This window comes from Salvelinus fontinalis, chromosome 38 (genome assembly GCF_029448725.1).
Source record: "Salvelinus fontinalis isolate EN_2023a chromosome 38, ASM2944872v1, whole genome shotgun sequence".
Lineage (NCBI taxonomy): Eukaryota > Metazoa > Chordata > Actinopteri > Salmoniformes > Salmonidae > Salvelinus > Salvelinus fontinalis.
The window spans coordinates 13,754,731-13,778,983 of record NC_074702.1 but is presented as its reverse complement, the minus strand read 5'-3'; the positions used below and the strand labels follow the sequence as shown (position 1 = coordinate 13,778,983).

The 24,253-nt window shown below is 45.7% G+C and overlaps 2 protein-coding genes across 8 annotated transcripts in view; both read right to left on the bottom strand.

Annotated features, from left to right (window-relative positions):
• arhgap33 (Rho GTPase activating protein 33) overlaps nucleotides 1–15,591 on the bottom strand; it is a 55,503-nt gene extending 39,912 nt beyond the window's left edge. For 2 of the 3 annotated variants that reach the window (XM_055903488.1, XM_055903489.1), the window contains exon 1: nucleotides 15,114–15,591. In XM_055903488.1, coding sequence (XP_055759463.1) covers nucleotides 15,114–15,119 — 6 coding nt within the window. In that variant the 5' untranslated portion in view covers nucleotides 15,120–15,591. Of the gene's footprint in view, nucleotides 1–2,672; nucleotides 2,742–15,113 lie in introns of all 3 variants that reach the window. The other variant, XM_055903490.1, reaches the window with a different exon arrangement.
• Nucleotides 15,592–16,403: 812 nt separating this feature from the next.
• rbm42 (RNA binding motif protein 42) overlaps nucleotides 16,404–24,253 on the bottom strand; it is a 29,902-nt gene continuing 22,052 nt past the window's right edge. For all 5 annotated transcript variants that reach the window (XM_055903495.1, XM_055903496.1, XM_055903499.1 and 2 more), the window contains 5 exons: nucleotides 23,537–23,716; nucleotides 23,194–23,340; nucleotides 22,897–23,014; nucleotides 17,502–17,696; nucleotides 16,404–17,097 (listed from right to left, as the gene is read on the bottom strand). In XM_055903495.1, coding sequence (XP_055759470.1) covers nucleotides 16,985–17,097; nucleotides 17,502–17,696; nucleotides 22,897–23,014; nucleotides 23,194–23,340; nucleotides 23,537–23,716 — 753 coding nt within the window. In that variant the 3' untranslated portion in view covers nucleotides 16,404–16,984. The remainder of the gene's footprint in view (nucleotides 17,098–17,501; nucleotides 17,697–22,896; nucleotides 23,015–23,193; nucleotides 23,341–23,536; nucleotides 23,717–24,253) is intronic.

Genomic DNA, 24,253 nt, shown 5'->3' with positions numbered 1-24,253 from the left:
GAAGCCACCGCTCCCAAACAACAGTTAGCTAGGCAGTCAGAGACACAGGCAGGCGGTCAGAGCAGGGCAGTATCCACACACAACCTTCCGGGACAATACCAGCCGTTAATCCTAAGAGACTAGGCTCTAGGAAGTATTGTTGTACATCAACAACACAGAGAGGTCTTCTTTAGACCAAAACCAAAGACATGACAATCCTAATTGCATTCAGGCAGGGTGATAACCCCTGCAGTCATTCACTCTCACACCCCCCTCATTGATTCCACAGCAGCCCTCTTTCTCTCCACCTCCTGTTCTCTACCTTCTGCATCCTCCTCTTCTTGAACATATTGAGGACCCCTTTCAAGGGGGGCGGGGGTTCTTTTTAGATGTTGGTGTAGTCCATCTCCAGTGCTACGTATCTCCTCTGTCCATCCATCTGTCTGTCACCATCGGTCTCCCATGGTTACCTCCGCCCAGCCATCACTGTCCCTTCTCAGTGCATTCTGCTCAGAGGGACAGGTAAGTGGACCTAGCATACCTGGCGGTTACGTCTGTGTGCGTGTGCACAGACACATACTTGACTGTTGAATATTTCATGGTGTGAACACACACAGCGATCTGAACCCTGGGCCATTGCCAGAGCTCAGGCTTCTCAGCTGTTCTATGAGAGGGGCAGGAGACGGACTGAAGGGCGGTCGGTCGCTTTATATAAAAGCTTGGTTTCCTTCCTAATCTATCCAGTGACAACTGGCAGTTATACAGGGCAACACAACCTCCACATCATAGCAAAACCACATAAGGGGGCTATAAAAAGGTGTCACGCTTAATGCTTCGACAAGGCCAAGAGGAGGGAGTCTTTGTGGTACAGAGAAGAACTGACCTAGAAAGCGTGTTCTGTTGAGTCTAGAGGATCCAGCATGCTATATAAACCCCCTCTCAGTTTAGACATCTTTAAATGATAAGCCCTGGTTCTCTCAGTAAGGCGGCTGTCATCAGATCTCACCTCATAGTTTGAATATTTGTGCCCTGATCCAACAGCAACAGTCCATGTAATGCATGCCTGGTATTCCAGCCTCTCTTTAGGGACCGGGAAAACAGGAACTCTGATCTCTTGTTTAGGAAGAGCGGCTGCAGTGGTTCAGCACCAGTTCTACCCAGCGTCTACCCAGCATCTACCCAGCGTCTACCCAGTGCCAAGCAGTGTCTACCCAGTGCCAAGCAGTGTCTACCCAGTGCCAAGCAGTCTACCCAGCGTCTACCCAGTGCCAAGCAGTGTCTACCCAGTGCCAAGCAGTGTCTACCCAGTGCCAAGCAGTCTACCCAGTGTCTACTCAGTGTCTACCCAGTGCCAAGCAGTGTCTACCCAGTGCCAAGCAGTGTCTACCCAGTGCCAGGCAGTGTCTACCCAGTGTCTACCCAGTGTCTACCCAGTGCCAGGCAGTGTCTACCCAGTGTCTACCCAGTGTCTACCCAGTGCCAAGCAGTGTCTACCCAGTGCCAAGCAGTGTCTACCCAGTGCCAAGCAGTGTCTACCCAGTGCCAAGCAGTGTCTACCCAGTGCCAAGCAGTGTCTACCCAGTGCCAAGCATTGTCTACCCAGTGCCAAGCAGTCTACCCAGTGTCTACCCAGAGTCTACCCAGTGCCAAGCAGTGTCTACCCAGTGCCAAGCAGTCTACCCAGTGTCTACCCAGTGCCAAGCAGTGTCTACCCAGTGTAAAGCAGTGTCTACCCAGTGTCTACCCAGTGCCAAGCAGTCTACCCAGTGTCTACTCAGTGTCTACCCAGTGCCAAGCAGTGTTGGGGAGTAGTGAACTACATGTAGTTCAACAAGTAACCGAAACTACCACCAACTTCAAAATGTAGTTAACTAAATTCCAATCTTGGTAGTGTTTTAGTACATAGTTAATTACTTTTTTTTGCCATGTAGCGGTGCAGCTAACTACTGGAACTATACACTACTCTTCTTGCAAATAGAAAAGAAGGTATGGCTGAAGTAGACAATTTCCTTACTATTTTGGCATCAGCCCTTCCCCTAATTCTAATTTGAAAGATAGTTTTTGTGTTTAATTTGCACATTCTGTAATCTTACTTCAGAGAGATCTGTTTTAACAAATTGTAGTCAATGACATTTCAGATTTTGATATAATTTATCAAAGTCGTTTGGATCTAGTGAACAACTTTTTCAAATGAACTCGTGTAGTTTTTCTTCCTCCAGTGTGAAGGAATTGGTAGCTTGGTAATCAATATTCTCAGACGATCTTCCCCAACACTGGTACAAAGTCATCCATTGCTGGGTAGTTCCTGGTCCATAACTATGTGCCATAATGAAAATGTCCCACTGTTCTGTGGCAAACAGTGCCACGCAGAGACATGACCACCATGGAGACATTCAGGGGAATAAGACAAAACAAGCATGCATACTATACAGGCCAGAGATAACATAGATAGAATGTCTTCCCAGAATAGCAGATCACTCACACCACACTGGGTAAAGCCACACACACAGACATTATCGTGCTGACGACATACAGAGGTAGACAATACTTGTAATAATTGTTGACCGCATGCACAAGTATGTATATTTACACACACGTGCAGACAGACCACCACACCACACATAGACAGGCACAATACGTACCCACAGACATAAAGAGGTGCATACAGACAGTTTGGGTAGATGGAGACTTACCAGACATGACTGTCCGGCTCATAGCGCGTATAAACATGGTGCATTTCCCAACCCACTGGGGTCACGACACTTCACACAGAAAAAGAAAACGAAGGAAGCACATTTAATTTCCGTCCCTTCATACAAGAGTCTTAATGTGTGTAGACAAGAGACAATACACTCTAGACTGCTTCCTTGAGGGATTTGAGTAAGTTGAGTTCAAAGTTGATTCTGGAGAGAAAGTCAGACTTTTGTTTAGCCTAATTGTTTGAGGGTAAAAATAAAATAAAAACATAAATAAATAAAAACAATTCTATTGAGCTTTGCTGTAACACCAAGTGGCCTGTGTTGAGAGCTAGAGGACTTGGCTGACTGTTCACGCTCCATCAGAAAGAGCCAAACCTTAACCAACCAGCCTTTAATCTAACGTAACAAGGCCATGCATCAACACCACTGCTCTGAAAGCCTTTTCCACTCTGACACAATTAAAAGATCACTTGATTCCCATACAGAACCATCCCTATAACAGTGCCATCTAACCCATAACCCACAGTGAGAATCGTATCTCAAATGCCTATACTGGTTTTGAATACTCCTCTTTGTTGACAACAACCCTTGGTATTTTGATAAGTCAGTCGCATACCATTTTAACAGTCTAACCTGTGAGGTTGTCAGCACGGACAGCATCATTGTGCTTGGGCTTCCCAGTATTACAGCAGAGTGAAGTGTTGTCACACTGTCTGTCTGTCTGTCTGTCTGTCTGTCTGTCTGTCTCAGGGGAGTTGGCTCATCTAGTTTGTTGGAGGTGGGAGAGGAGCAGACAGACATGGGTCACACACAGGGGTCAACACGCTGAGGAAATGGGTTAAATGTGACAGTTTTGTTCCTTCTAGAGTATGCCTAAGTCATGTGTGTATATAAGATTTGGCGTGGCTATGCTGTGTGTTTGCGTGTGCAGGGGGGGGGGGGGGGGGGGGGGGGGGGGGGCTTGAGGTTCAAGGCACATTGATACTTTTCTAAAGAGTATCAGTGAAGCTTTCTCTGGGAGGGGGAGTATTCTGCTGCTATGTAACAATGCCCCTAAAAAAAAATTACAAAAACAATGCCATTGATTTGAATGTGTGTGTAGGAGGGAATTCTCCACAAGTGAATCTGCCCAATGATCATTCTATTACAGCCTCTGCCATTCAACTCCTACAATGGTCCCAAGTCACATGGTTAGGCTTAGTAAATGTAGGGAGTTCGGCTAGGCCTACTCTACCCTATGAATCACACGAGTGAGGCTGTTCCATGAACCTTACTAAGTCACAGGCATCGAGTGTGTTTAAAATGCTGACTAGAGTCAGTGGGCAGCCTGTTGGTCTGTGCAGAGCAGACGTTGGTGTTTATGATGTGGGAGTGAGGCTCCATGCTTTGTAGTCAGCCAGAGCCTTACCAACAGTTGCCGAGATCTTCCGTCATGTGGGCAGCATCACTATAGTAACGCAGCGTGTTTTTGCATGTCAGGCCGTGAGAGGGAGATTGTGTGCTTTCTCGAGCTTATAAAAGGACTGCATGGATAAGATTTAGGTGGACAGGATGTCAGAGTAGGATAAGAGAGTGTGTGTGGATGTGCATGCTAGAGTGTGTCACAGGGAAAGAAAAATAATGGTGTGAGAGCCTGATTCAACTACTTCTGTCCTAGTGCGATTGAGAGCGTTTAAGTAGGATCAAATGTGCTTGACTATGTGGGGTGAACTGGACAGTGTGTGTGCAGGGGTGTGTGAGCAACATGAGTGTGTGTTTCTCTCATTCCTCTGACTCTGAACTTGACACATAAGTTGGTGTAACGACAGTGGCCAGCAACTCTCTCGTGCCTGTAGGTGTATAGAGTGAAGTGGGTCTCACACACACACACACACACACACAGATTTAACACATATGCACCATATACTTATGACGACTGAAAAACAAGCTCAAAACCACTCTGCATAAATCAATCCTGACAAATCTCTCATAACTAAATCCCTGGCTGGCTATTATTACGATGATTGTTGTCTCTGCCTCTCTGCTCTCTGCGACTCAGCAGGTGTCCTGGATCTTGACCCCAAAAGAAGACAATAGGATAGAGGGTCAGTCAAGCAGAAGAAGAGCCATTTGTTATTGTCCATTTTCTCCCACGGTCAGTAAACCCCCCCACTCCAAGAGACGCTGTCTTCACAGTCAAGGAGTCTTGGTCTGTCCTCTTCAGGTCACAGCACAACGTTGGCTTGGGATGGTTGGCTGAGTATGGCTTGGGTCTGGCTTGGGTCCGGCTTGGGTTGGTTGGGTGGGTGGGTTTGGCTTGGGTTGGTTGGGTGGGGTGGGTCTGGCTTGGGTTGGTTGGGTGGGGTGGGTCTGGCTTAGTTCAGTGGGTTGGCTTGGGTTGAATGGGATGATGATAAATTGGAAAACCCAGAAGATGGCCGCATGTTCCATCAAACATAGATAAGAGGAAGACTTTACTTCTTCTGTCTTCTGAGTGGCAACCTTGCCAACAGAGAATACTACAGCCCAAAGGGTGAATGTCTGTTTGCGTAACCCAGCTGCTCCAACAGTTTTGCTTGTTGTCTAGAACTCCCCCTGCTACTCCTCCATGCCCCATCCTCTGCTTCTCTCACTCCTCCATTTCACTCACTTTCTGTATAAAAGAGGACAATGAGTATCCCCTACCCTTTTACACCCTCCTTCCCTCTTTCTCCAGGGGGAAGAATAGGTTCAAAGAGTGTCCTTTCATGCTCACTCTCTCCCTCCTCCTCTCTTTCGTAGCGACCCAGTGTAATAGAAGTGTCAGCCACTCTTTCTCTGAGGACTGAATAAGTGGGTAATGTTGGGAGACGGGTCTTGGGAGAATTCGGGGGATGGGGTGAGGAGGAACGGCATCACAAATTTGCTCTTTTCGTTATTATCATCATCAAATCAAATGTATTTGTCACATACACATGGTTAGCAGATGTTAATGCGAGTGTAGGGAAATGCTTGTGCTTCTAGTTCCAACAATGCAGTAATATCCAACGAGTAATCTAACCTAACAATTCCACAACTACTACCTTATACACACAAGTGTAAAGGGATAAAGAATATGTACATAAAGATACAGTGGGGCAAAAAAGTATTTAGTCAGCCACCAATTGTGCAAGTTCTCCCACTTAAAAAGATGATTTTTCATCATAGGTACACTTCAATTATGACAGACAATGACAGACAAAATGAGAAAAAAAAATCCAGAAAAATCACACTGTAGGATTTTTAATGAATTTATTTGCAAATTATGGTGGAAAATAAGTATTTGGCCAAGAACAAAAGTTTCTCAATACTTTGTTATATACCCTTTGTTAGCAATGACAGAGGTCAAACGTTTTCTGTAAGTCTTCACAAGGTTTTCACACACTGTTGCTGGTATTTTGGCCCATTCCTCCATGCAGATCTCCTCTAGAGCAGTGATGTTTTGGGGCTGTTGCTGGGCAAGACGTACTTTCGGCTCGGGTGGTTGTTGTCCTTGATGATCTTTATGGCCTTCCTGTGACATCAGGTGGTGTAGGTGTCCTGGAGGGCAGGTAGTTTGCCCCCAGTGAGGTGTTGTGCAGACCTCACTACCCTCTGGAGAGCCTTATGGTTGTGGGTGGAGCAGTTGCCGTACCAGGCGGTGATACAGCCCGACAGGATGCTCTCGATTGTGCATCTGTAGAAGTTTGTGAGTGCTTTTGGTGACAAGCCGAATTTCTTCAGCCTCCTGAGGTTGAAGAGGCGCAGCTTCACAACGCTGTCTGTGTGGGTGGAACAATTCAGTTTGTCCGTGATGTGTACGCGGAGGAACTTAAAACTTACTACCCTCTCCACTACTGTCCCGTCGATGTGGATAGGGGGGTGCTCCCTCTGCTGTTTCCTGAAGTCCACAATCATCTCCTTTGTTTTGTTGACATTGAGTGTGAGGTTATTTTCCTGACACCACACCCTCCTCCCTGTAGGCCGTCTCGTCGTTGTTGGTAATCAAGCCTACCACTGTAGTGTCGTCCGCAAACTTGATGATTGAGTTGGAGGCGTGCATGGCCATGCAGTCGTGGGTGAACAGGAAGTACAGGAGAGGGCTCAGAGGGCACCTTTGTGGGGCCCCAGTGTTGAGGATCAGCGGGGTGGAGATGTTGTTACCTACCCTCAATACCTGGGGGCGGCCCGTCAGGAAGTCCAGTACCCAGTTGCACAGGGCGGGGTCGAGACCCAGGGTCTCGAGCTTGATGACGAGTTTGGAGGGTACTATGGTGTTAAATGCTGAGCTGTAGTCGATGAACAGCATTCTCACATAGGTATTCCTCTTGTCCAGATGGGTTAGGGCAGTGTGCAGTGTGGTTGCGATTGCGTCATCTGTGGACCTGGGGCGGTAAGCAAATTGGAGTGGGTCTAGGGTGTCAGGTAGGGTGGAGGTGATATGGTCCTTGACTAGTCTCTCAAAGCACTTCATGATGACGGAAGTGAGTGCTACGGGGCGGTAGTTGTTTAGCTCAATTACCTTCACTTTCTTGGGAACAGGAACAATGGTGGCCCTCTTGAAGCATGTGGGAACAGCAGACTGGGATAAGGATTGATTGAATATGTCCGTAAACACACCAGCCAGCTGGTCTGCGCATGCTCTGAGGACGTGGCTGGGGATGCCGTCTGGGCCTGCAGCCTTGCGAGGGTTAACACGTTTAAATGTTTTACTCACGTCGGCTGCAGTGAAGGAGAGTCCGCAGGTTTTGGTAGCGGGCCGTGTCAGTGGCACTGTATTGTCCTCAAAGCGAGCAAAGAAGTTATCTAGTCTGTCTGGGAGCAAGACATCCTGGTCCGCGACGGTGCTGGTTTTCTTTTTGTAATCCGTGATTGACTGTAGACCCTGCCACATACCTCTTGTGTCTGAGCCGTTGAATTGCAACTCTACTTTGTCTGTATACTGACGCTTAGCTTGTTTGATTGCCTTGCCGAGGGAATAGCTACACTGTTTGTATTCGGTCATGTTTCCGGTCACCTTGCCCTGGTTAAAAGCAGTGGGTCGCGCTTTCAGTTTCGCGCGAATGCAGCCATCAATCCACGGTTTCTGGTTTGGGAATGTTTTAATAGTTGTTGTGGGTACGACGTCGCCGATGCACTTTCTAATGAACTCGCTCACCGAATCAGCGTATTCGTCAATGTTATTGTTGGACGCAATGCGGAACATATCCCAATCCACGTGATCGAAGCAGTCTTGAAGCGTGGAATCAGATTGGTCGGAACAGCGTTGAACAGACCTGAGCGCGGGAGCTTCTTGTTTTAGTTTCTGTCTGTAGGCTGGACGCAACAAAATGGAGTCGTGGTCAGCTTTTCCGAAAGGAGGGCGGGGGAGGGCCTTATATGCGTCGCGGAAGTTAGAATAACAATGATCCAGGGTTTTACCAGCCCTGGTTGCGCAATCGATATGCTGATAGAATTTTGGGAGTCTTGTTTTCAGATTAGCCTTGTTAAAATCCCCAGCTACAATGAATGCAGCCTCAGGATATGTGGTTTCCAGTTTAAATAGAGTCAAATAAAGTTCATTCAGGGCCATCGATGTGTCTGCTTGGGGGGGGGAATATATACGGCTGTGATTATAATCGAAGAGAATTCCCTTGGTAGATAATGCGGTCGACATTTGATTGTGAGGGATTCTAAATCAGGTGAACAGAATGACTTGAGTTCCTGTATGTTGTTATGATCACACCACATCTCGTTAATCATAAGGCAAACCGCCCCGCCCCTCTTCTTACCAGAAAGATGCTTGTTTCTGTCGGCGAGATGCGTGAAGAAACCAGCTGGCTGCACCGACTCCGATAGCGTCTCTCGAGTGAGCCATGTTTCCGTGAAGCAAAGAACGTTACAGTCTCTGATGTATTGCTGGAAGGCAACCCCTGCTCGGATTTCATCAACCTTGTTGTCAAGAGACTGGACATTGGCGAGTAGTATGCTAGGGAGTGGTGCGCGATGTGCCCGTCTCCGGAGCCTGACCAGAAGACCGCTTCGTTTTCCCCTTTTACGGCTACGTTGTTTAGGTTCGCCGGCTGGGATCAGATCCATTGTCCTGGGTGGAAGGCAAAACACTGGATACGCTTCGGGAAAGTCATATTCCTGGTCATAATGAAGGTGAGTTGACGTTGCTCTTATATCCAATAGTTCCTCCTGACTGTATGTAATAAAACCTAAGATTTCCTGGGGTACCAATGTAAGAACTAACACGTAAAAAAACTAAATACTGCATAGTTTCCTAGGAAGGCGAAGCGAGGCGGCCATCTCTGTCGGCGCCGGAAGTTTGCATCATCTGTAAGTGGTCGCGGCTGGGCTACTGTGACGTGAATGGGCCAGTTTGGGGCAAGTACAGTCGTGGCTACAAGTGTTGATCTGTCACGCCAGACACACTCCACAGGTGGGTGGAGGAGGTGACAGAGACAGACAGGGACTGTGTTGTTCAAATCCAGGGGTTACTACGGTGACAGGAGCTTGGGGACTGGACATGGGGGAGAAGCATCAGCCTGGACCCAGACATGAGGCCAGGGGTCAAGTCATTCAGCAGGTTGACAGCCCAATGGCACATGTGACTAACTGTACCTCACTGAGTGTGTTTACAACACAACGCTAGACTACACATGATTACTTTTCATGTTTCACGCAACATTAGGCCCCTTGGTTATTGATGTAGTAACACTGTAGAGGTGTACCAGAGGGGTGCTTCCTCTGTCTCCCAGCCTCAATACAACTTTACTGGGAGTGTGTTTCTAATGCATGAGCTCCGTTAGTCCCCCCCACTGCCCTTTGACCTTTCATAGAACAAAACAGGCCTTCCCATTCAGCCATGCCCCACCATCCCCTCACCTCCTGTAGATCCCACCCAAACCCCAACGACACCCCAAAAAAGGAACTGCATTCACCCATCCCTCCCTGTACTCCTTCAGGCTAATGCAGCAAACACTGCCCCCCAAATCTTCTCCCATCTCCCAGAGTAAGCATGGGAAGCCATAGCGAAGGCTAGCTAAGATGGAAGGCTGGGGAGGATCTAGGCTGTGTAAGATGGGAGCAAGGTGGGCTCTATCATGGACATTCCAGAAGAGGGTCCCTGGGAAACAGACAGTCCCCCTGTCACCCCCCACCGCCCATTACCCAAAAAGCGCCTCTGGGAGCCCCGTCCTCTTTCTTCCACGCGACAGGAAAGACACAGAGCCACCGGCAGCATACTAAACACCAAACACCGCCCTCATCCCAGCTGCAGCCACGTGAGATAGAGAGACACAAGAGGGAGAGAAAAGACTAAAAAGAAAAAAGAGGTGGGGGAAGAAAAAAGTAGAGGAAAGAAAAAGAAAGAGAGGGAGAATTCGTCAGAAGCCTGACTGTTGTGAACAAGTGTGTGTGTGTAGCGAGACACGAGGGACAGTGGACGAGGGGGCCGTTTGTGTTGGTACGGAACAATGTGGGCATGGCTTCAGAACAGATGTTTCTATAGGGGCAGACAGCTGGCACCCAGAGCATCCGACTGCAGCGGTGAGTGAGGAAAAACCATAAAGGAATTAGGGAAAAAGAGAATGGCTGAATGAAAACACTAACAGGAAAAAAACGATCCATACGTGGAGCCTAGGTCTGGTGGGGGGAAATAAGGTCACTAGTCACGGTAAAGGGGAGGGGTTCTGAAGACATGCTTCAGCAATGTGGAGGATGTCAAGGCAACATGAAAGATTTTAAACTATAGATCTAGCATGTATATTATATGGACAGACAGAGGGCTACGCTCCAGGATAGTGACTTGGTGGCTGTACCTGCATAGGCAGTTATGCTGTCTGTTTAGTCAGTGTCTCTTCAAGCTGCTGTATATGGGCTTGGACAACCAGGATATGAATCATAATGCAAAACCGGTTAGTAGGCACTGACTGTACTGCAAGTCATGGATAGAAGGGTGAACCCATGAGGCAAACAGATATTGGCATAGCACACATTCCAGCCTCCAGGCCAAAACAGACAGAGAGAGGAGTAGTGAGAGGGGGAAGGGAAGAAAGTCGTAGGTTTGTATACAGGTTAATGTACTGTAAATAAACCATATATAATCGTACACAGTATTAGCACAGAGATCTAATGTTAAGCACCCATTAAAGAGTCTTTTTCCATCTCCAGGGTGAGTAGTGTGTGTGTGCGCACTTTGGGCGTGGCTGGTGCTGGCTGGCTTCTCCTCTATGAGGGCGTTAGAGGAGATGATGGGTGACAGGGCGTGAGGCAGTGCCCTCGCCCAGACCAGCCCTTCTCCGGCCTGAGGCGGGACTCTGTGACGCCCCTTGGCCCCAAGCTGTCAGCAGCAGCCGTGTGAGCCCAGTTCCAGCTCTCTAGCTCCAGCCGTTCAGGCTTTAGGCCCTGGGAAAGGGGTCAGGGACAGGGATGGTGTCCCCAATCAGGCCTTTTAGCTCAGCTTACAGCTCACCTCTCTAGACCTACCAGGGATCGATGATCCCTTTACTATTCACATGGCATGAGGTACAGAAGTAAGTGCCTGGTAATAACATAGTGTTGGCTCACATGAGACGCAGCACCTCTCTATAAGGCCTGCTTTGAGAGCAGCTTGAAAGATGCTCAACATGTTAACATGCTCAGCGAAACCCCTGGCTGTAGCCTAGCGGTAATTCAATTCGCCATTATCACTGTAGGAAAAAATCATTTTCATTTAATAAATAAAACTAGCAGACAGCTAGTTGAGGTGATGATCTGCGTTGCGTGCCGGTTAGGGTTGAGTCCATAACGTAGCCTACACTAGGCTACATGCAGCACGCACATTTTGGCATTCGGCTTGAATAATATCCCACAGAATAAAGCACACAGGACAAACAATAGGCGTAGTAGTGCTCCGAGGTGGTCAAACTAGATCTTTCTAAACATCTGTCCTCACGGTGAGTCCACATGCAGGGGGAAGTAGAGACGAGCAGAGAGTAGAAGCACTGAGGACACAGGAGGACTGTCTGACCGTTACCCCTGACAACGAGCTGTGCGCTGCCTAAACCAGCCCCCCCCCCCCCCCCCCCCCCCCCCGCCTCTCTCCACATCCTCATTTCAGCTCAAACATAAAACGCTTGCTTTGTGACTGACCGTTGTTGCTAATGCAGCCAGGCTTGTTTCGTTTCTCATTACACGGTATGTGATAAAATAATGAGCGGTCAGTGAAGAACCAAACCCCAGTGGCCAATGACAGAGGTGGTGTGGCCAGAACGCCAGTGTTACAGAGTCTGTAAGCAGCCATTGATTTGTGTGTGTATTGTGTTTGTGCTCAATTACAGGCAGATCCACACAGGTGTCACACAGGGAAGAGAGAGAGTAAGCAAGAGATGAGGGTAGAGGAAGGGAGTAGGAGGGCCTCACAGTAAACAGGAAGCGATGGAGAGGATTATTGGTGGGCGTGGCCCTGCTGTGCCAACTCTCTTTGCTTTTTACCTTTATGTAATTTGTACAGCCCAAGTGGCAGAGGGGGTGAAGGGAACAGTGGAATAGAATGTGACGTTATGTAACATCAGTGCTGATTCTGACAAACATCAAAATCAACCATTCCTCTCATGTTTTCTTGCGATAATAACGCTGGTGCACCGAGGACACGGAGGGAGTGTGTCTGTGTACTGAGGCACTTCCCTTACCACTTCAACTCCTCAGGTCATCAATGGTAGCAAGAAGGGACAACAGCTGGGAACAATCTTCAATAGGATTAAATTAGCCAGAGCACATCAGAGCAACACAACTAACATGGGACCGGATGCATAAATAAAAAGGATGTATTATTAGTGAGTTCCTTTCTGTACAGTAAGAGCCCTCTATCATTCAGCTGTTGGCAGCCACAGGCCAAGCATTTCATTCTCCTGTTGGCAAGTGAGCATCCTAGGGGAGCATTTACATTAAATCAAGTGTGTTGAAAACAACTAGCATTTGAGTTCAGTTGGGGCTGGGATAGGCTAATTTGTGCTGCAACGGAAGCCTAATCTTTATAATAGTCTTACTACAAATCCAAATGCGTACAGAAAAACTACACACACACATTGAACTGCAGCCAGCTGCACACTGCGCCAACAACGCAAAGGAAGCAGAATAACTCGTTCAGCAAATGTAATGTCCAAACGTAAAAGGCTCTTAACACAACAGTACCATCAGTCTGCATTGATTTTCCTCTTACCGAACATTGCAAGTGACCATGAGACGATTAAACGGAAATCAATTAGGTACGTAGCCAGTGAGTCCATCCAACAGCTGTAAATAAACAGTCTGTCCGAAACAAAGACACACACACAGTATTTTTCTGTCTCGGTCTCAGTCGCTCAGTCTCTGTATGGTATACACACAGACACACACACACTCGGTCTCAGGCCCTCAGTCTTAGTCTCATTCAATCTCTGAAACACACAGCTCCTGCCAGACAGTGTTATGAAGATGCTGGGTTTGTAATTAAACACCTTGATCGCCCACTGCTGCTCACACTGGAGGCAGAGCTAATCCTCAAAATGACTATTGGGGAGAGCAGGCCAAGATAAGCTACACCAGCTGGACATGGAATCAGAATGACAACATTCAAGGATACTGGAAAGGGTTCAGACTAGGGAGGTCAACGTAACCAATGGGTCTTGAGATTGTGAGATGGAGGCTAAACTATAGCCTTGAGCGAAGTTTTAGACTCAGGACTGAACACAGTAATGCTTCTCTAAAACATGGAACCAACTATCTATCTGAAGCCAGTGAGTCAATCCAACAGAGCCACAATGAAGACCATAAGATTTAGTTCCATAAAGGAAAAAGCAGTAATGACACACATGCCTTGTTTGGCCAGGCATTAGAGAATACAGAAGCATAAAATAGGCCTGGCTTTTCCTAGTTTTCCAAGGGAAATGTAATGTACAGTCTGAGAATAAACATAGGTGACATAATCTGAAGCTAAGCACCAGTTCAGCCTGTTTCTGCTGTAACATACTGGGTCCACTGCGGTTGGGTAGAGTAATGATGGATTGATCATTAATGACAGAAATACCCTGTGCTGTGGCAAAGAGACAGTCTTGGGACCTAACCCAGATTACTAATTGTCAGTCTTGAGAGTAGGAGACTCGTGGATGGAGGAGGATTTGTATCTGATCATAAACCACCACATTCTCTGGTAGAACGACCTGTTCCACTGGTATGCAAAACCCATGTCTATTGCAAACACAGCTGTATATAAGAATAATGACACGTTCACGTGCTAGTCGGATATAGGAAGTCAGACATTTCCGAGTTTCCTAGATCTGACTAGCACTTGAACGCGGCATTACTCCAGGGGAGTAGACAATATATCAAAATGGAGTTGGCAGGCCAATCACTCCATTCAATAAAATACAATTTCAAGTTGCACAGCACAGTTGGGACTAACCATAAAGTCTAAAGCGCGTTTACCTTAGGAACACATGAATTCAGTGATGTTATAGCGCGAGACGACAGCATAGCGTTGGAACGGTTTGAAGTGTTACTTCATCACGCTGACGCACAGTTACCTGGAACCGATTGTTTTCCCATTGGACTAATTGTATCTACACGCCGAGAGGGACATTAACAATATTATATCTGAAAACGTTGCAGCCCGACAATGGGAAACAGATGAGTTGTATTATGTTGCGCATATAACATTGGTTTCTTTAGTACTAACTCATTTAAAATCATATTAGCTACATTAGTATCCCGTGCCTTTGTTATGAGAATAACGTTAGTTGGAAAAGAGCTGAACGGTGTTCATTACTGTGACTTGCGCGCAATTGATGAAATGGAAGCCCCGGCCGGAGTAGACAAAAGATGGTCAGTTTTCAAAACTGTTTTGAGCTGGCAATCTAGCAACTAACAAGGAAATCATAATAATATTAGCTAGCCTTGCTAGATTGTGTTAAACGATTACACGTTGTAGACAGCACGTAAGTATTCGAATTAAGGCAAGTGATGAATGCCCAGTAAAACCGAATCACCCTGTCTGGCTGACAGAAAACAACGCCATTCATGCTTGCATTTCAAGGGAGGGGCGCGCGATGTAGCTAACTGGAGCTAGCTAACAAACTAGATGAAATAAATAACGTAACTCACGTTAGTTAGCTAAATTGAGCTAATAAACGGCATAGCCACACGGGATCTGTCTTTATAGCATTAGTTATAAGATGTAGTTAGTTGGTCAGATAAAGAGAATAACCATATCAAATGACTTGAGCGAAGCAGTGATAGGCCAGGGTTCAGCAATGTCCCTGTAACTAATGGCAACAACGGACTGGACAGCATCTTCCGTTTCAGTTTGCCACAGACTAGCCATATGTGACAGACATGGTACGACAAACTAGCTAGCACATGTTTGTTGCAAAACTAAAAAAATAACGTTTTTTTTCTTCACTTGCCTCATGTCTACTGACATATGCAGCCTGAACTAAAACAAAAATGATGACTTACCACCATTCCGATATCCAGGTTCAGGGGAAAGGGTCGGAAGGGCTCCGTCTTCAAATTCCAATCTCACTGGCTTAAATTAATGTTTGATTGATGCATTCGTTAGTGGCCCTCCGCTTCTTACATTGATATGTAACGTTAGCAACAGTTTACCTCACATTTAGAAAATGTCGAAGCATCATTGCTAGTTGTGAATCTAACACGAAAAAGGACCTCCTAACCAGCCCTCCAAGACAGGACTGTGAGGAGTGACTGGAACCACGAGGGGGTGGCGAAATCTAGTTTGTTGCCTTGACAAAAAAACACATTTTCAGCGAGATCCTGATGAAAATGTAGACAACTGTCTCCATATTATAGACGGCATAATGTGCTCGTTAGAAATCTGAAGAAGTTCTCGGTTCATGCAAAATCGTCCTTTCTACATTGTTAGTAGGCTGCATTCATTGCCTCAGTTCAGGCAATGATATGTTTCTACACACGTGTGGATAAGCAGTGTCTATCCGCCGATACCAAAACTCAAAGGGATATGTGTATTTTATGGAAACGTAAAGATTGAGTGTAAAGCTCTAGTTAATCGTAAATAAGATAACATTATTTTAACGCCAACAATGATAAACAATTTTTGTATCTTCATTGATCAGCCAAAAATACTCGTTTAGGTAGAGCTCCCCTATTGTGTTTAAATGCTGAGGTCCAGTTGATGCCCCTGATCGGACAAAGGCGTAAGAAGCAGACTGGCTATCCTTTATTTATGCTTTCAAGTTAAATCTATTCAGCTAGCTGTCTTTTTCCTCGCATTATATTTAGATTGGTGAGACTCAATACAATCATTCTTTATCATCCAATTACTTCCCAAGACAGACATCCTAATCTGCTTTAACACATTGCCATTTCCTAGAAATTGTGCACTGAGGGCAAAAGGTTTTAGTTCCACAACACTTCTAATCTCAAATCGAATCCAACAGTATTATCCAATATTCTCCCCAATGTATGGCACAATTGAGAATGCCTTATCCCTCTGGCTATAGTAACGTTGAATACACCAAATGGTAGTTGGACAAAATATTCAATATCAGTTATCTTAAAACCTGACCTTCTCATCCATTTTGTATGTTACAATTTAAAGCAAGGTATGTATATCAACCCTACCTTTCAACAGTCGGTTTATTAAAGAATAAAGATGGTATTGGAGCCCCATCTTGTGACCAATTTATGAACTATCCCACCTCACCTCAGTAAACGCTTTCATTGCCTGGGCTGGAGGAGACAGGAAAGGTGAGTGCCAGGCAAATATGTCAAGCCATTTGGTTTATTTAAAAAACTTTGCATTGGTTTGAATCCACTGCTTCAAAATAAACCACTTTAATGTACAAACATTTAGATTTTCCATAAAAAAAAATAATGGTTTGCTGTATGAATAAGAGAGGCTATCCGGAAATACATAATTGCCATTGGAAGTAGATTCCACAATAGCACAATAGATCACCAATCTCACACTTCAGACATCTGAGATAAATGGGAGCCATACCAACTAAGAAAATCTGAGTAATGTTCAGAATTTTTTTTACAAACTAAAATGTTAAAATAAAAAAACTGGAGATCAGTACATTCTAAACTTCATAAGGGCATGGTTCATAAGGGAAAGGTTCATGTCTAACCATTGCAACCAGGGCCAGTAGTGTTTTGTAGCCTAGTTTAACCATGCTTTATGAGTAAAATGACATCCCTACTCTGTGGTAATTGAAAACATGTCAGATAGCTGGATGAGTGGCCTTCCAACTGGGCAATGGCAACTGTATTATGCCATCAGTGTGATTCTCACACACTCCCAGTCAAAAGAACACTTGCACATACATACAAAAGGGAAACATTGTCTATCTCAGTCCCAGTTTCTTTTTCTCCTTCTGTTTCTTGCGTACAACTTCCATGTTCCTGTCCTTCCACATGCTCTTTCTCAGTTTGATGGGTCTGCTGCCCACATACTTCCCTGTGAAGAAAAAAAGTTTAAGATCAGTTGAGAATTGGACTGGCGCCACCACACAGTTAGGTGTTAGGAAAGGAGAAGTCATTCTCAACACACACAACTGCTCACCATTCATCTCTCTCATGGTGCGGATGTAATCGTTAGGGTCCTTGAAGCTGACAAAGCTGTAGCCCTTGGCCGTGCATTTGTCACCTTCCTTAGCTTTCTACCTATGCTTTCTTGTTAAATTATGCAGCTAATCCTGTGTTTGCATGAAAAAAAGAAAAGTCCATGTTCCCACGAAATATTACTTACTACGGAGCCTCAGAATTAAAAGATCCAGATCAGGAGTTACTCCCCATTTTAAAATGACATCTTGGGGATGGATACAAAACTTGTTGGGCCATTTCACACATACTATTGCTCACCGTTCATCTCCCTCATGGCGCGGACGTAGTCATTGGGGTCCTTGAAGCTAACAAAGCCGTATCCCTTGGTCTTGCCTGTGCGTTTGTCCCGCACCACCTTGGCTTTCAGATAGGAGGGGTAGCGGCTGAATGCCCTTGCCAGGATGTCGTCGTTCACCTCATTGCCAAGGTCTCCACAGAAGATTCTGAAATCATCTGGATGGAGGAGGGAAAGTCAGATGAGGTGTGATATTGAGCAAAGAGGGAGGAACAAAAAGGGAATGGGACAGTCGCCTGTTTGTAGTGAAAACAAAAATTATACTATTCTCAATACAGGTAAGTAGGTAGCTGCTTTAGCAATGCTAGTATTTTACACACTAGTGTTGCTGGGAATTAGCTTGCGAAATAAATACAATTCAACGTACTCTTAATTGTCCTTATGGTCCTTATGCAGGGGGAAATTTGAAGAAGAAAAGCAAGAAATTGTGTGGGACTTATTTCACTTTTTAGGGATAGGGGGCAGCATTTTCACTTTGGATGAATAGTGTGCCCAGAGTGAACTGCCTCCTCTGTCCCAGATGCTAATATATGCATATTATTATTACTATTGGATATAAAACACTCTGAAGTTTCTAAAACGGTTTGAATGATGTCTGAGTATAACAGAACTCATATGGCAGGCAAAAACCTGAGAAAAAATCCAAACAGGAAGTGAGAATTCTGAGGCTGGTCGATTTTCAACTCATCGCCTGTTGAAATCCCAGTGGGATATATGGATTTGTTTGCACTTCCTACGCCTTCCACTAGATGTCAACAGTCTGTAGAACGTTGAATGAAGCTTCTACTGTGATATTGAGCCGGATGGGGCTGTTTGAGTCAGTGGTCTGGCAGAGTGCCAGGTCCTGGTCATGCGCATTCCACATGATATCGACTTGCGTTCCAATACTTCTATAGACACAAAGGAATTCTCCGGTTGGAACGTTATTGAATATTTATGATAACATCCTAAAGATTGATTCTCTACTTAGTTTGACAAGTTTATTCGACCTGTAATATAACTTTTTTAAGTTTTCGTCCGACGTTCACCTGGATCTGCGCGAGCGTTTGGATATGTGTACTAAACGTGCTAACGAAAGTAGCTACTTGGACATATAATGGACATTATCGAACAAAACAACAATTTATTGTGGAACTAGGATTCCTGGGAGTGCATTCTGATGAAGATCATCAAAGGTAAGGGAATATTGATGTAATTTCGTATTTCTGTTGACTCCAACATGGCGGAGAAAATGTTATTTCTGAGCGGCGTCTCATTGCATGGTGTGCTTTTTCCGTAAAGTTTTTTTGAAATCTGACACAGCGGTTGCATTAAGAACAAGTGTATCTTTAATTCTATGTAAAACATGTATCTTTCATCAAAGTTTATGACGAGTATTTCTGTTATTTGATGTGGCTCTCTGCAATTTCTCCGGATATTTTGGAGGCATTTCTGAACATGGCGCCAAAGTAAACAGATTTTTTGATATAAATATGCACATTATCGAACAAAACATACATGTATTGTGTAACATGATGAGTGTCTATGAGTGTCATCTGATGAAGATCATCAAAGGTTAGTGATTAATTTTATCTCTTTCTGCTTTTTGTGACTCCTATCTTTGCCTGGGAAAATGGCTGTGTGTTTTTTGGACTTGGCGGTGATCTTTATTTATTTATTTTAATTTTTATCCCCGTTTCTCCCCAATTTTCATGGTGTCCAATCGCTAGTAATTACTATCTTGTCTCATCGCTACAACTCCCGTACGGGCTCGGGAGAGACGAAGGTCGAAAGCCATGCGTCCTCCGAAGCACAACCCAACCAAGCCGCACTGCTTCTTAACACAGCGCGCCTCCAACCCGGAAGCCAGCCGCACAAATGTGTCGGAGGAAACACCGTGCACCTGGCCCCCTTGGTTAGCGCGCACTGCGCCCGGCCCGCCACAGGAGTCGCTGGAGCGCGATGAGACAAGGATATCCCTACCGGCCAAACCCTCCCTGACCCGGACGACGCTAGCCCAATTGTGCGTCGCCCCACGGACCTCCCGGTCGCGGCCGGCTGCGACAGAGCCTGGGCGCGAACCCAGAGACTCTGGTGGCGCAGCTAGCACTGCGATGCAGTGCCCTAGACCACTGCGTCACCCGGGAGGCCTTACTTGGCGATGATCTAACAATCATATGTTGTGTTTTGGCTGTAAAACATTATTTATTTATTTTTAAATCGGACACGATGGGTAGATTAACAAGATGTTTATCTTTAATTTGCTGTATTGGACTTGTTAGTGTGTGAAAGTTACATATTAATAAAAAATATTTTTGAATTTCCCGCGCTGGCTTTTCAGCGGAACGTGTGTCCTAGAAAGGTTAACTGATCCACCTTTTGAAATTCTGTCAAACTATACATTCCTTTAGATGTTAATGGAAGATATAATTAAACAGGATTTCCAAACGTGGGTCTGTTGTAGACCCTGCAGTTCCTCAGAGGCCTCATTGCCTGCATCCGTAATGGGTCTGTGGTCAAACGACCACCCCTCATAACTGTCAAACACTCCCTAAAACACTTCAGCGAGCAGGCCTTTCTAATCGACCTGGCCCGGGTATCCTAGAAGGATATTGACCTCATCCCGTCAGAGGATGCCTGTTTATTCTTTAAAAGTGCCTTCCTCACCATCTTAAATAAGCATGCCCCATTCAGAAAATGTAGAACCAGGAACAGATATAGCCCTTGGTTCTCTCCAGACCTAACTGCCCTTGACCAGCACAAAAACATCCTGTGGCGCTCTGCATTAGCATCGAATAGCCCCCGTGACATGCAACTTTTCAGGTAAGTTAGGAACCAATATACGCAGGCAGTTGAAAAAGCTATCCTTAGCTTTCCTAAGCAGAAATTTTCATCCCGTAGCACAAACTCAAAAAAGTTCTGGGACACTGTAAAGTCCATGGAGAATAAAAGCACCTCATCCCAGCTGCCCACTGCACTGAGGCTAGGAAGCACTGTCACCCCCGATAAATACACTATAATTGAGAATTACAATAAGCATTTTTCTACGGCTGGCCATGCTTTCCACCTGGCTACCCCTACCCCGATCAACAGCCCTGCACGCCCCGCAGCAACTCGCCCAAGCCTCCCCCATTTCTCCTTCACCCAAATCCAGATAGCTGATGATCTGAAAGAGCTGCAAAATCTGGACCCCTACAAATCAGCCGGGCTAGACAATCTGGACCCTCTCTTTCTAAAATGATCTGCCGAAATTGTTGCAACGCCTATTACTAGCCTGTTTAACCTCTCTTTCGTATCGTCTGAGATCCCCAAAGATTGGAAAGCTGCCGCGGTCATCCCCCTCTTCAAAGGGGGGGACACTCTAGACCTAAACTGCTATAGACGTATATCCTACCCTGCCTTTCTAAGGTCTTCGAAAGCCAAGTTAACAAACAGATCACCAACCATTTCGAATCCCACCGTACCTTCTCCGCTATGCATGGGTGCATGGGTGCACCTCAGCCACGCTCAAGGTCCTAAACGATATAACCGCCATCGATAAGAGACATTACTGTGCAGCCGGATTCATCGACCTGGCCAAGGCTTTCGACTCTGTCAATCACCACATTCTTTTCGGCAGACTCAACAGCCTTGGTTTCTCAAATAATTTTCCTCGCCTGGTTCACCAACTACTTCTCTGATAGAGTTCAGTGTGTCAAATCGGAGGGCCTGTTGTCCGGACCTCTGGCAGTCTATGGGGGTGCCACAGGGTTCAATTCTCGGACCGACCCTCTTCTCTGTATACATCAATGATGTCGCTCTTGCTGCTGGTGATTCTCTGATCCACCTCTACGCAGACGACACCATTCTGTATACCTCTGGCCCTTCTTTGGACACTGTGTTAACTAACCTCCAGACGAGCTTCAATGCCATACAACTCTCCTTCCGTGGCCTCCAACTGCTCTTAAATGCAAGTAGAACTAAATGCATGCTATTCAACCGATCGCTGCCCGCACCTGCCCACCTGTCCAGCATCAGTAGTTGTCCAGTAGTTGTCCAATATGTGGACAACTACAAATACCTAGGTGTCTGGTTAGACTGTAAACTCTCTTCCAGACTCACATCAAACATCTCCAATCAAAAATTAAATCTAGAATCGGCTTCCTATTTCGCAACAAAACATCCTTCCCTCGTGTTGCCAAACATACCCTCGTAAAAGTGATCATCCTACCGATCCTCGACTTTGGCGATGTCATTTACAAAATAGCTTCCAACACTCTACTCAACAAATTGGATGCAGTCTATCACAGTGCCATCCGTTTTTTCACCAAAAAAACATATACTACTCACCACTGTGACCTGTATGATCTCGTTGGCTGGCCCTCGCTTCATACTCGCCGCCAAACCCATTGGCTCCACGTCATCTACAAGTCTCTGCTAGGTAAAGCCCTGCCTTATCTCAGCTCACTGGTCACCATAGTAGCACGCACTCCAGCAGATATATCCCAAAAGCCAATTCTTCCTTTGCCGCCTTTCCTTCCAGTTCTCTGTTGCCAATGACTGGAACGAACTGCAAAAATCACTGAAGCTGGAGACATATCTCCCTCACTAGCTTTAAACACCAGCTGTCAGAGCAGCTCACAGATCACTGCACCTGTACATAGCCCATCTGTAAATAGCCCATCCAACTACCTCATCCCCATACTGTATTTATTTATTTATCTTGCTCCTTTGCACCCCAGTATCTCTACTTGCACATTCATCTTCTGCACATCTACCATTCCAGTGTTTAATTGCTATATTGTAATTACTTCGCTACCATGGCCTATTTATTGCCTTACCTCCCTTATCCTACCTCATTTGCACACACTGTATATATACTTTTTCTACTGTATTATTGACTGTATGTTTTTTTATTACATGTGTAACTCTGTGTTGTTGTATGTGCCGGACTGCTTTGCTTTATCTTGGCCAGGTCGCTGTTGTAAATGAGAACTTATAAAATAAAAAATTAAATAAGAGGTCAGTTCCTCTGCTTACCTCATGTCAAAATAAGTCCCCCACAAGATCTTGCTTTTTTTGGTTGCAGGTATGGCGCACGTGCGGGACTTTTATTTTGACGTGAAGTAAGCGGGTCTACAACAGACCAACGTTTGGAAAGTCTTTAATTTATGTTCTATTAGATGTTTTTTCTCAATTTCCCCCTTGCATAAGGACCAACCCTATGGACAATTGGCAGAGTAAGTTGAAATTGAAGTTGATTGAACTTCTGGAATCCGGCGGGCTATTTATTTATTTTGCACGTTAATTCCCAGCAACGCTAATGTGTAAATACTAGAGTTGCAAATTTATTTTTTAACTAGGAATTAATCGTCTCAGTGTAATCTGAAGTCATCTTACCTGAGTCCCACTCCAGTAGACTCTGGTCCTCCCAGCTGGTGCCTGCGGCTGTACGGATACACTTCTTCGCCTTCTCTTGCTTACCCTTCTTCTTCTCCTCTGCTGTGCTATCCACTGGCTGCAGAGAAACCCAAGATTCTAGAGTCAGACATATTCTAGAGATTGCTGCAATACTGGCCCTTTGTAGGGTTTGGGTCAAGCCTATACCAACTGAATTGTACAAGCATTTTGAATGCAGAAAAGTTTAAACCCTTTAACTAGGGCCAGGGCTGATAAACTAGGCAGAGTGTTCTGTACCTCAGTGTGGACGGGCTCGGGCTCTGGCATGCTGGGTCCGATAACGTTGTCATCTGAAGCGGCCAGGCTGGCCTCCTTCTTAGCCTCCAGCAGTCCGGCGGCCATCACTGCTGCCTGCTGCTCTGCTACAGATGCTGCCAGCTCCTCCTGATGAAGTCAGAGGGAGAACAGAGAGAGAAAAAAACTAAATCAGAGATTTGATGATAGATGAGATTCAGTGTTTATTTGCAGCAAACAGCAGCAGACTTGGAAAGTACGTAGAATGCACATTTTAAGTAGTCGCTGAATTTTTTTTTAATGCAAAAGGCATTCAACTAAAAAGAGTAGAAGTGAGTGTGCTTACCATGCGAGCCTTTCTCTGGGCATGGATGTCTGGTATCTTGGGTCCGGAGGAGGGAGCCGTGTAGACAGTGGGGGCCGCAGAGATGATCGAGGGGGTGAGCTTGGGAGGGGCCTGGGTCACAGACCTGGAGGGTGCAGACACCATGGAGTGTCCCATGGGTGTACCATGGGTCGATCCCACCTGTAGATGGTAAGATATGGTAACAGCATATAGAGAAATGGAGATAATGAAGCACAACAGAACAGGGCAAGATTGACCAAGCTTGTTCACATTCCTAATTGAAGACAGTTAACGCTGAATTTCCTTAAAGGCCTTCCCACACTGTACGTCGGATTCAGTCTTCTCCGATTATTACATGTCACACTGTGCGATTTTACCGAATTTAAATCTTTATCAACCTGGCCAGATTGTATGATTTGCTTCAGTACGGTCGACACATTCTGTGATTGGCTTGCGAGGCTACGTCAGCCGATGTATGCTACGTCAACTGCAGCAGTGTATTTGATCTGCACCTGAGCCAGCACAAGCCTCCCTCTGCTTATGTGTGAGTTTGGAAAAAACTGAAGGTATGCATCTTAGAAATAGTTTTACATACCAACTTGATATGTCTGAACTCAGAATCAAACACGCTTCCCAAAAAGCGGTAGAACGTTTATTTTGATTACCGATTGTGCATTTATCAAAATCCCATCAGGTAGCCTGATTTCAGATGTCAAC